Source organism: Ovis aries, chromosome 2 (assembly GCF_016772045.2).
Source record: "Ovis aries strain OAR_USU_Benz2616 breed Rambouillet chromosome 2, ARS-UI_Ramb_v3.0, whole genome shotgun sequence".
Classification (NCBI taxonomy): Eukaryota; Metazoa; Chordata; class Mammalia; order Artiodactyla; family Bovidae; genus Ovis; species Ovis aries.
In genome coordinates this window covers 199,905,514-199,918,726 of record NC_056055.1, presented here as the reverse complement: position 1 = coordinate 199,918,726, position 13,213 = coordinate 199,905,514, and the positions used below count along the sequence as shown (strand labels likewise).

At 37.3% G+C, this 13,213-nt stretch overlaps 1 protein-coding gene across 2 annotated transcripts in view; it reads left to right on the top strand.

The window, feature by feature from the left end:
- The window catches only part of RFTN2 (raftlin family member 2), an 82,625-nt gene that overhangs the window by 13,215 nt on the left and 56,197 nt on the right, over nucleotides 1-13,213 (top strand). For both annotated transcript variants that reach the window (XM_012141444.5, XM_012141472.5), the window contains exons 3-4: nucleotides 7,813-7,996; nucleotides 9,540-9,654. In XM_012141444.5, the coding sequence (XP_011996834.3) occupies nucleotides 7,813-7,996; nucleotides 9,540-9,654 (299 nt within the window). The remainder of the gene's footprint in view (nucleotides 1-7,812; nucleotides 7,997-9,539; nucleotides 9,655-13,213) is intronic.

Sequence of the window (13,213 nt, the reverse complement as noted above, 5' to 3'; positions counted from 1 at the left end):
ACCTGCTTCATTCCGCATTCCAAAGCCAAAGTTGCCTGTTACTCCAGGTGTTTCTTGACTTCCTACTTTTGTATTCCAGTTCCCTATAATGAAAAGGACATCTTTTTTGGGTGTTAGTTCTAAAACGTCTTGTAGGTCTTCATAAAACCGTTCAACATCAGTTTCTTCAGTGTTACTGGTTGGGGCATAGACTTGGATAACTGTGATATCGAATGGTTTGCCTTGGAGACCAACTGAGATCATTCTGTCGTTTTTGAGATTGCATCCAAATACTGCATTTCAGACTCTTTTGTTGACCACGATGGCTACTCCATTTCTTCTGAGGGATTCCTGCCCACAGTAGTAGATATAATGATCATCTGAGTTAAATTCACCCATTCCAGTCCACTTTAGTTCACTGATTCCTAGAATGTTGATGTTCACCCTTGCCATCTCTTGTTTGACCACTTCCAATTTGCCTTGATTCATGGACCTGACATTCCAGGTTCCTATGCAATATTGCTCTTTACAGCATCAGATCTTGCTTCTATTACCAGTCACATCCACAACTGGGTATTGTTTTTGCTTTGGCTCCATCCCTTCATTCTTTCTGGAGTTATCTCCACCGATCTCCAGTAGCATATTGGGCGGCTAATGACCTGGGGAGTTCCTCTTTCAGTATCTTATCATTTTGCCTTTTCATACTGTTCATGGGGTTCTCAAGGCAAGAATACTGAAGTGGTTTGCCATTCCCTTCTCCAGTGGACCACATTCTGGCAGACCTCTCCACCATGACCCACCCATCTTGGGTTGCCCCACAGGCTTGGCTTGGTTTCATTGAGTTAGACAAGGCTGTGGGCCTAGTGTGATTAGATTGACTAGTTTTTTGTGAGTATGGTTTCAGTGTGTCTGCCCTCTGATGCCCTCTTGCAACACCTACCATCTTACTTGGGTTTCTCTTACCTTGGGCTTGGTGGGCCTCTCTTGCTGAGGAGGAGCAACCCGAGGAGCGGTGTCCGAGCAGGCACAGGAGGGCCTAGAGGAGCTATCCCACGTTGAAGGTCAGGAATGGCGGCAGTAAGGAGATATCCCTTGTCCAAGGTAAGGAGCAGCAGCTGTGTTTGCTGGAGCAGCCGTGAAGAGATACCCCACAGGTGTACATGAGTTCCCAATCCTGAACCCCCTCCCACTACCCTCCCCATATCATCTCTCTGGGTCATCCCAGGGCACCAGCCCCAAGCATCCTGTATCCTGTATCAAACCTAGACTGGCGATTTGTTTCTTACATGATAGTATACATGTTTCAATGCCATTCTCCCAAATCATCCCACCTTCTCCCTCTCCCACAGAGTCCAAAAGTCTGTTCTATACATCTGTGTCTCTTTTGCTGTCTCGCATACAGGGTTATCATTACCATCTTTCTAAATTCTATATATATGTGTGTTTGTATACTGTATTGGTATTTTTCTTTCTGGCTTTCTTCACTCTGTATAATTGGCTCCAGTTTCATCTACCTCATTAGAACTGATTCAAATGTATTCTTTTTAATGGCTGAGTAATACTCCATTGCGTATATGTACCATAGCTTTCTTATCCATTCGTCTGCTGATGGATATCTAGGTTGCTTCCATGTCCTGGCTATTATAAACAGTGCTGCGATAAACACTGGGGTACACGTGTCTCTTTAAATTCTGGTTTCCTTGGTGTGTATGCCCAGCAATGGGATTGCTGCATTGTAAGGCAGTTCTATTTCCAGTTTTTTAAGGAATCTCCACACTATTCTCCATAGTGGCTGTACTAGTTTGCATTCCCGCCAACAGTGTAAGAGGGTTCCCTTTTCTCCACATCCTCTCTAGCATTTATTGCTTGTAGACTTTTGGATCACAGCCATTCTGACTGGTGTGAAATGGTACCTCATTGTGTGTGGTCTTGATTTGCATTTCTCTGATAATGAGTGAAGTTGAGCATCTTTTCATGTGTTTGTTAGCCATCCATATGTCTTCTTTGGAGAAATGTCTATTTAGTTCTTTGGCCCATTTTTTGATTGGGTCATTTATTTTTCTGGAATTGAGCTGCAGGAGTTGCTTGTATATTTTTGAGATTAGTTGTTTGTCAGTTGCTTCATTTGCTATTATTTTCTCCCATTCTGAAGGCTGTCAACATAATAAAAGCTATATATGACAAACCCACAGCAAACATTATCCTCAATGGTGAAAAATTGAAAGCATTTCCCCTAAAGTCAGGAACAAGACAAGGGTGCCCACTTTCACCACTACTATTCAACATAGTTCTGGAAGTTTTGGCCACAGCAATCAGAGCAGGAAAAGAAATAAAAGGAATCCAAATTGGAAAAGAAGAAGTAAAACTCTCACTGTTTGCAGATGACATGATCCTCTACATAGAAAACCCTAAAGATTCCACCAGAAAATTACTAGAGCTAATCAATGAATATAGTAAAGTTGCAGGATATAAAATCAACACACAGAAATCCCTTGCATTCCTATACACTAATAATGAGAAAGTAGAAAAAGAAATTAAGGAAACAATTCCATTCATCATTGCAATGTAAAGAATAAAATACTTAGGAATATATCTACCTAAAGAAACTAAATATATATATATATATATATATATATATATAAAACTATAAAACACTGATGAAAGAAATCAAAGAGGACACTAATAGATGGAGAAATATACCATGTTAATGGATCAGAAGAATTAATATAGTGAAAATGAGTGTACTACCCAAAGCAATCTATAGATTCAATGCAATCCCTATCAAGCTACCAGCGGTATTTTCACAGAGCTAGAACAAACAATTTCACAATTTGTATGGAAATACAAAAAACTTTGAATAGCCAAAGCAATCTTGAGAAAGAAGAATGGAACTGGAGGAATCAACCTGCCTGACTTCAGGCTCTATTACAAAGCCACAGTCATCAAGACAGTATGGTACTGGCACAAAGACAGAAATATAGATCAATGGAACAAAATAGAAAGCCCAGAGATAAATCCACACACCTATGGACACCTTTCTTCGACAAAGGAGGCAAGAATATACAATGGATGAAAGACAATCTCTTTAACAAGTGGTGCTGGGAAAACTGGTCAACCACTTGTAAAAGAATGAAACTAGAACATTTTCTAACACCATACACAAAAATAAACTCAAAATGGATTAAAGATCTAAATGTAAGACCAGAAACTATAAAACTCCTAGAGGAGAACATAGGCAAAACACTCTCTGACATAAATCACAGCAGAATCCTCTCTGATCCACCTCCCAGAATACTGGAAATAAAAGCAAACATAAACAAATGGGATCTAATTAAAATTAAAAGCTTCTGCACAACAAAGGAAACTATAAGCAAGGTGAAAAGACAGCCTTCGGAATGGGAGAAAATAATGGCATGTTTAAAGTAAGTTACAATGTCAGATAAGAAAGAGAATCTGCCAACAGAGTGAATCCCAGCCCTCTTCTCACCACCATCCTCCTGTCTCCACTAAGAAGAAGATTCAGTGACACTGGGCCCACATGGCCACATGGCAACTACTGGACCAGGGCTGCTGCACTCTCAGATGTGGTATTAAGTCTTCCCCAGGTCCCTTCTCCAGCACAGCCCCTTTCTTTGTTTTATCAAGCTGGTACCTTTGGACATGTGAGTCTGGGACTCCATGGAATAGATCGGTGTGAGTTAGGGACCCTGGTCTGGAGAGTGAGCTGGGGACACCTAATCTACAGGGTGACTTAGGGATTTGAGGTCTAGAGAGTGAGTTAAGGGCCTCTGATCTAGAATTCTACAGACAGGGAGCCGGGCTGGGCTTTTGAAGTAAGTCCAGATCTCTAAAATGAACTTCTTCCTGGAGATTTTTTTTAAACCAACAATGACTTGTCTCTGAGAACAGCTTCCATTCAAAACCATATTTTCTGAGCTGGGCCACCAACAGAGACACATCTCTGATGTCTGTGTGTTTATTTTGTACCAGGCCCTGGGCTCATGTTTTACAGTTACTATCAAAGCAACTCTATGAAGTTAATTTGTCCCCATCTCAGAAAGGCAAAGTAACTGATTCCAGATCTAGTACATGGCATAATTTGAGCCCAGGTGATTTGCTTTCTGATCCTAATGCTAACAGTGAGAATAGTGTGCTGCCCCTCTTTGTGCAGGAAAGGACTTTATTTAACAAAGCAGCCAACAGTTGTATAGCACATGCTAGCTACATGCCAGATACTTTCTAGGAACAAATATAAATTTATAAATATAAATTTATTCAATCCTAACAACCCTATAGAGACTATTATTATTCTCACCTCACAGATGAGGAAACTGAGGCACATAGGTACAAAGTACCTTGCCAGCCCTCAGCAGTGAAAGTGAAAGTGCAGAGTCCTAACCACCGGACCACCAGGGAATTCCCCATAGAATCTACTTTCTAAACTGCTGCTCCATGAGCACCCTGGAGCTCTGTTCATTGAATATGTTAATGTTACAACCAATTTTTCATACAGCTGGTCCTTTAATAAGTATATTTTAAGCATTTACGGTAATTGTCATGTCTATGCTGAGTGCGATTTATCAAAAGACACATAAACCTCCAAATAGAAGAGCATGCACATTTGAGACAGTTGAATAATTAATGTAAAGCACTGGGCCCAAAGTGGTATGATCTTTACAAAAACTTATGCTAAGATATGCTTATAAGTATTGATGTACAACTTTTCTTTACCCCCTTTGTGGCTTTCTTGGACTTCTTAGTTTGTAATTCCTCCCAAAACTTCTCTCTGTTTCTATGTTTGTGTTTTGGGCATTAACATTATTTTGCACTGAACTCAAGACAATAACCTTACTTCACTGAGAGTGCAAGAGGATGTAGATTAGACCAGAAAAACTGGATTTGTTCCATTGTCACAAAATTTCTCTGACATCACCAGAGAACAGGGTGTTCCTCCGAAATACATTCTCTACCTGAATGGAAATCTCTTTGAGCACCAATGTCATTCTGTTACAGCCATCTTCTCCATGATTGCATTTAATGTGCTACAAAAGTCTGCCTTTGAAAACAGTGTTGTGAAACAATAGAATGGGGGGAATGACTTCATTATCATTATCAAGTGGGCCAGTGAAGTGTAGAAGGTATTTTAAGTGACCTCAGACTGTAAAGTTTTTATATTCTTTTATCTAGTTTTAGAATTCATTTTATTCCCTCTGATGTCCTCTGCCCCCTTGCAGGCCATCACTCTTTCCTTGCTACTTCTATCCAAGTAGGGTCTCCAAGCCTCTACCAAAAGACTTAGCACTTAACATAAGATGCCTTTAAGTTGTACACACAGACAGAATTAACTATCATTGAATCTCACAACCAGAAAGCTGTGCTCTTTTCAGTTCTTTTTAAGCCATCTAATCAGTTTAGAGTTAGACAGCTAATTGTCCCTTTCCACAAAGGTAGAGCAGGGCTGTGTAGCTCAGCCTTTGGCAGATAACAGTCTCCCACTAGAATCTGGTAAGTGTTTTCTTTTTGTTGCATTTATTCACATGTAACTTTCTACTCATGGTAAGTGATTCTGGTTTTATGCCCATAAGGAATTATCAGTCGAATAGCAGAGCCAGATATATAAACAAGAAACTATAATATAGTTTGGTAAGGGAACTAGTTATGCACAGTGCAGAGGAAGGAGTGATTAACTCAGCTTGGGGAGCAGGAAAGGAAATGAAAGTCTGTAGGCATGAAATAGTGTGCCTGGCTCAGGAACACCAGTAATTCAGTCCTGCCAAAGCAAGACATATGAGAAAAAGAACAAGACTGAAGGCTTGAGTACGTAGAGGCCAGACTCTGAAGATTCTTCTGTATTATGCTAAGTATTCCCATTTTCTACAATAAGCAATGAGATCTATTAAAAGACTGAAATTTTCTTTAGAACTGTATAGGATTAGTATGCTGCTGCTGCTGCTGTTAGGTCGCTTCAGTCGTGTCTGATTCTGTGCGACCCCAAGGACGGCAGCCCACCAGGCTCCCCGCCCCTGGGATTCTCCAGGCAAGAACACTGGAGTGGGTTGCCATTTCCTTCTACGTCTAAAAATAAGTTTAGGCTACATTTCATTCCTTAGTCTTAACAGTTTATTCTCTTTTATAGTTTCTTAGTTCCTTTGTTTGGAAATCAGGGTTGGTAGTTAAATACTAAAAAAGTAAAACCAAATGAATTACAGAGTGATTGCCACACAAGCAGGCAGAACTGGGTCATTTTGCAATGAAATCCAGCTGTTTCTTCCAAGACCAGGATCACTCTCTTTGTTTTTATTCCTATTCATAATGATGAAAATATATTGTATATAGATTAGTTTAAATCCAAAAAAGGATGAACATTTGAGTAAATGGATTCATCATGGTTTATATAACTTTTCTTGGAGTGCTTTATTTTATTTGAAAAGTTGGCATGAACCCACATGAACCCAAGTGGTATGTTTCTGTTCCATCATGTGGATCTGAATGTAAGAGGCCGTGGGGATTTCCTCTGACCCTTCTTCCTTGTCTGCTTCTTAACCTACTTCCGGTGTTTGGGCAGTTGGCAGCAGCGCTTTGCTGGACAGCACTGACCACGCTAACAGAAGGCCAACAACCAGTGCTACCCATACCTGGAGTTAATTTCATATGTTTTGTTACTCAAGAGATAACCAAATTACAGCTCTGTTTATAGCTATTAATTCTTGGTGGTTTTCCAGAACATGAGAAATAATGTTACAGAAAGTGAAGTTGTTTTTAAAATTAATACTGAAAAAATATTCATTTCCCATATAACACACCCTTTTCCTTTTACTGAAAACTATACAGATTCTACTTTTCTATAGTTTCTACAGATTTGTCCTGCTTCAAAGGGATGGTTCAACTGCATACCAAATTTTGCATTTAAATTTCCTTTATATTTAGAATTTTTGCTCATTAAAAAGAACTTCTGGGTACCTTTACTTTTTAAATTTCTTTACTCAAATATTTATGTAAGTGCCATAAGAAATCATATTTTTAGTTTCCCAGAGAAACTTAAAACATGGTGTTTTGAAGTGTAATTGGAAATAAGAAAGCACTTAACAATTCTTGCTTAACAAATATCATTTCTTCCATTTTTAATCTTTAAATTTGTATGAATATCACTCTTAAGAAATTTTACATCTCATCTTGTCCAGAATCATAAAAACAATTGGCTTCTAAACCTAATGCTGTTTATCCTATATATGTCTTCTATATCTATTAATGGAAATATAGTCACTCAAATGAAATCCTAAGATATAAAACTGCCTTAATTGAAATTGAAACATACATATATATATATACAAGGTATTGTATTTCCACTTTAAGACATATTGGTAATACTATATATCTGCCAGCTTTTAAGATTGCTAAGCTAAGTCACTTCAGTCGTGTCCAACTCAGTGCGACCCCATAGACGGCAGCCCACCAGGCTCCTCCATCCCTGGGATTCTCCAGGCAAGAACACTGGAGTGGGTTGCCATTTCCTTCTCCAATGCATGAAAGTGAAAGGTGAAAGCAAAGTCACTCAGTCATGTCTGACTTAGCGACCCCATGGACTGCAGCCTACCAGGCTCCTCCATCCATGGGATTTTCCAGGCAAGAGTACTGGAGTGGGGTGCCATTTTGCTTTTTTTTCTGGAATTAACTTAGAAAATATGTAATCCCTGTTAGTGTAACTTTATTTGAGATTAAGACATATGAATGAGTGTGTTTTCTATTCATTAGTATTATCACACATAGATAGAAATAATGTATAGTGTTCAACTTTATGAATGTGCAAATGTCTCTTTGCATTTAATATTTCAGCTTCGCCAAACCCAGAAGTCATCAAGATAAATTCCATTCTTGATATAGCAACAAAAGTGGAAGACTACTATCTTAAAGGATATATTGTTGGAGCTATTCATCCTGTTATACAACCTGTGGGGCAGCAAAAACACTTGCCTGCAAGTTACCTATACAGAGTGGTGCTATCGCGCTTGAAATTAAGGTAAGGCTGGTGCTCAAGAAAACTGTCATACTGAGAAGCTGTTAAGAGAGAAAGTTTTCTTTGGCTAAAAGAAAAGACAGTTTGAACACAGTGATGGAGAATAAAGGACAATTAGGGGGTTTGGCTTAAAGGCACATTTTCCAACAGTTGAACATGGATTGGGAGAAGAAAACATCAATCTCCTTCCTTAAAATTTCTCAGGATTGAGCCCCTTGCAGACATACAGGTCCTTGGTAAGGATGTCAGTGAACAGAAGAAAAGGAAAATATACTCAAGAAGAGTGGGAACACTCCTGTAGCAACTTCACTGAGCTGAAAGGGCTGACTGAACAAGTCCCCTTTCACTGAGCATTTTTTCTGAAGTGTCCAATGTAGTTTTACTAACAGTAGCCACAGAAACTAACTTCCAAAACTTCTACAGCAAAAAGGCCTACATGCTAAGTTCTCATAAACTGGATAGATCTCTTACCAGCTTTTTCCAAAACATAGGAGGTAAAAGTCATCCTTTTTAGATTTTTTTTAGCTTTTTAAATTTTAATGGCTGCTTTTCCAGACAATACCACAAATGTTTTCCCTAACCTAGCTTGTACATTTGATAGTATTCAAAATACTGTTGTTCCTTACAGGTGGAAAAGTAAAAATAACCAAACCAATGTCTTTGAGATACATATTAAATATTTGTTACACAATTCTTCAACTGTATCAAAATCATCTCAAAGACCAAGGTAGAAATTGTGTTTTCTCTTTACAGTGATGGACTAACAATCACTTTAACTGTGAAAGGAGTAAGCAGAGAAGGGAAAATGAAATAAGAGGGAAAGAGAGAAGAAAACAGAAAGATTGGGGGGAAAGAAAAGGCTTTTTTAAAAGAATTAAAAAAAAAAATTCCCAATGTGCTTTTTTCCCTGTCTGCTACTGAATAACTAACTGCCCACTTGGACATTCTGAGAGGACATGTATACAACCAGCTTTCTCCATGACAGGGTGCCACATCAAGTCTTTACTAGTTCAAGCATTACTAGGTAAATAGGCCACTTACCACACAGTAGCAACACTTTATGTCCTAACTACAAATCTTATAAACCATGGACAAGTTATTTTTCTCTTTTTGCTTTACTTCAGATAGATTTAGCAGTGCCCTGCCATGGCTAAGAATAATCAAGGGGGGAAGGTGAGAAAAGAAGAAAAAGGAAAAAGATAGGACAATATTTATCTGCACTTAAAAAGGATCACTTTTGCGCAATAATGAGGTATAGCTGTGATCTAAAATCATTTCTCATAACTTATCAAAACAATCGACGTGTAGTTTTTCTTTCATGTTAAATTAGAAATTAAATTCTTAGAGATTTTAACCAAGGTAATCTAAATAGAAATTATTATTTTTTTCTGATAACTTTACATAAGAAGACAACCATTAAAGTTGAAATAACAAAGAAAAAGGGATACCTTGACCTTATTTGTAAGTAGCTCACTCATTTTCACATGAGCTTATTAGTTAAAAATTAGCAATTGGCTTCCAACCATAAACATATTCTCTGTTACAGCACGAAGCATTCGACAGCACCCAGTGGACAAAGACGCCCAAGGCTTGTGATTGAGGAATGTCCTTTAACTTATGAGACACAAACAAATGACGTAACAAAAGAACTGATAGAAAAGGTACTAAAATACATGTTTTTTCATGGGATATTGAGAAATATTTCATATTTCTTCATCAGTTTCCTTTCCTAATTTAAAAAGAACAGGGAAATGATAGGTGACTTAGTCTACTAGACTTTAAAACAAATTAAAGCACATTACCAAATTGTAGAATTAAAAACAGAAATAGAGGCCAGTGAAACAGAATGGAAATTCCAGAAATAAATTAATACATATATAAGAAAGTTCATAACAAACCTGATAAATAAAATGGAGTAATAACCATTACTTAGTGAATGGTGCTGGGAAAATGGGCAATCGATTGGTAGAAAATAAGACTCCACACATTTCACATAAAATAAAGAGTTAAGTTTTTCAAGTTCAAAAAATCCAGAAGAAAATGAAAGACTGGACATATTTAATTATAAGAGTAGGTCGAGGAACTTGAGTTTGAATATGTAAATATAATTATATACTAGGAAAAAAAGAATCTGGAGAAATGGTCAAGAAATATGTCTTACGGAAGCTTCATTTTCCGAGTATATAGGAAATGAACACAAAAGCATGAAAGTACATTCAGTCTTGAATGGACAGACAATCCACAGAAAGTACAAAAGGAAACAAAAATAATGAAGAAACATTTGGCAAAGGGTTCAACCTAACTAATAAATTTTAATGTAAGTAAAAACTGAGAAGTAATACCTCACCAGTATGGACTGAGAAATTAAATTGAAAATATTAAATTGAGTGCTGTAAAGACCTTTAAGAAAAAATTCAGATATATTCATATACAATGCAGTTCGCATTGGAATAAATTAGTACAGTGAATATCAATTTGGTTATAAAAATCATAAATCTTATTTTATTTTCCTTTTTAGGAATCTATTCCAGGAAATTGACTGAAAAGGGAAAAGTCATGTTTATACAAAGATACCTTAAACAGGGGCCAAATTCTCAACAACTGGAAAACTGAGAAGGAGGCAATGGTCTATCAATAAGATAGAATACTTTATGGGCATTGAACATGACAAGTGCTGTTGAGAGAAAAAAATCTATTCAATAGAACTTCATAAACCTTAAATGGAAAATTAAACACTATATGTATATTGATTGAAAAAATTGTACATTCATAAGTATTTGAAGTTGACAGGATTTGATGGCTAAAGTTTGGATTTTTTTAACTTTAGTTGCATTGACATATGTGTAAGGTTTAGCTTTATTTAAATGAATACAGCCAAAAACCTAAGGCATTTCCTGTCAAATAAGAAACTGTGAAATTTGTTCACTGTTTCTATTGTGTTGTTCCCAAGCTTTAAATGACTGTGTGAGTAAGACTATCTGTGGCTTGTGTTTTGCCAGTTATAGCAGCTAAGTCTTTCCCATTTAGATATAAAGTCACCATTCATTAAGGTTTTTTAGGAACAGTTTTCAAAACTAGATTTTTATAAACAAGGTACTCACACTATTTACTTCTACTATTCTGGGAAATATTTTTTTATGGGAATAAATTCACTCTAGAAACAAAAATGAAACTGCTAATTTAGTCTTAATAGATCATCATGAGAGCCCTTGTTTTGCATTTGACTTCCTGAACACAGTTAAAGATCTATTTAAACAGGAAAGTACTGTTATTTCAGCAATTAGAGTAATGGGGTTATTTTATGAAGAGAACAGCTTCAGGAAACATAGCATGTGAAATGTTTGAACATTGCCCCCTGTATGAACAAGAGCAACAGATAAGTGCCAAATACTATTTTTGAACAAGTGCCTTATATAAAGAGTTGATTATTGAACAGCTAGATTTTAAGTTATTTTAATATTATGTCAATGTTTGCTCTTTTTTTAATTTAGATTTACAAATGTTTTCCCTAGGATTTCTAAATAAAAAACATGAAAAACATCAGTCTTCTAAATTAAAAATTGAAAAGACAGTACTATTCCATAAGATAACCAAACTTTTCCAGACAAAACTTTTTAGTAATAGAGAAAGCCTTCTGCACCCAAATCAACAAATAAGACCTAGAAAAAGTACTTTGACCTGTCTCCTTACCACATCTCCTCTCCTCTCCCAGGAGTCCTGATATAAAGGACAAATTATGGTTATTTTTGAGGCTTCTTACAGTGCTACAATCTTAATGTGTTAATTTATAGGAGTAAATGATGCTGTGTCAGCAGTGTTTGTCCTAGCTCCATATACCCATAGCCTCTGCCTGGCTCAGAATTCCCTTCTCTTCGGCTAGAGCTAAGTTACAGTCGGCCCCTTTAAGTGGATATTGCAGCCTGATTTCACCCTGCTTCTTCTTTTTTAAAAAAATATTTACTTATTTGGCTGCACGGGTCTTAGTTGGGCTTCCCCAGTGGTTCAGCTGTAAAGAATCTGCCTGCAGTGCAAGAGCCGTGGGAGACACAGGCTCGATATCTGGGTCTGGAAGATCCCCTGGAGGAGGGCATAGCGACCCACTGCAGTAGTCTTGCCTGGAGAATCCCATGGACAGAGGACCCTGGCAGGCTACAGTCCATAGGGTTGCAAAGAGTTTGTCACAATTGAAGTGACTTGGAACACACACATGGTCTTAGCTGTGGCATGCAGAATCTTTAGCTGTAACATACAAACTGTTAGTTGGGCATGTGGGATCTAGTTCCCTGAGCAGGGATTGAACTTGGGCACCCTGCACTGGGAACATGGAGTCTTAGCCGCTCGACCACCAGGGAAGTCCCTCACCACTCTTCTTACTGGCCTTTTTCATTCCCTTTCATTTCTGGCTATAGATGTTTGCACTTGCAATCCGCATGATAACTCTTTCTTCCCCTTCCAAGTAAATTTAAAACACTTAAAACATTTAAAGTAGTGAGAATATAAAAGATGTTGCTACTTCTTCATTTTAACGTAATTAGCGAATACTTACAGAGCACGTATAGGTACAAAACATTGCAACACAAAAATGAGTAAGATAGTGCCTGCCCTCAAAAGAACTGTGTTTAACACAGGAGAAAGACATGACACAAAAAGAACAAAGAAATGATGCAAAAGCAGAGGGAAAAAAAAGTGCCAAGTGTGAAAATAATCACTCTTAAGCTCTCAAATGATTTCACTGGCATGTCATGTGTTTCTGAACCCTACTCAGTAACTGACAAGATTGAATCTAATTATGTGTATTTGGCCCAGAAAGGAGACAATAGCTTCAAGATATGAGCAGAGCAGAGTGGGAGTATGAATTTGGCTTATGTATATGCATACACATTTGTAAAGAGTAAGTCTTTTAACATTTTTCTTTTACCTAAATCAAGCAAACAAGACTGCGTGTTTTCTGCTTTTAAATTAATGTCTCTTCTTTATTAATTAAGATGCATTTGGTAATGTTACTTTTAAGCATTTCTTAGAATAGTTTTATATTTTACTTCAACTGGAGAAACCATTGTTAACAGGGCTGCAAAAATCATGCTATAGAATTATTAGTTCTTCCCAAATAATAACTTTTTGGAGAAAATACAATTCTTGTTTTCATAATTTCTAAAGTATATTAGTTCTGTTTGAAGAAGTCAGAATAATAGTGTGACACTGTCTTAGGCTTGGTGCTGT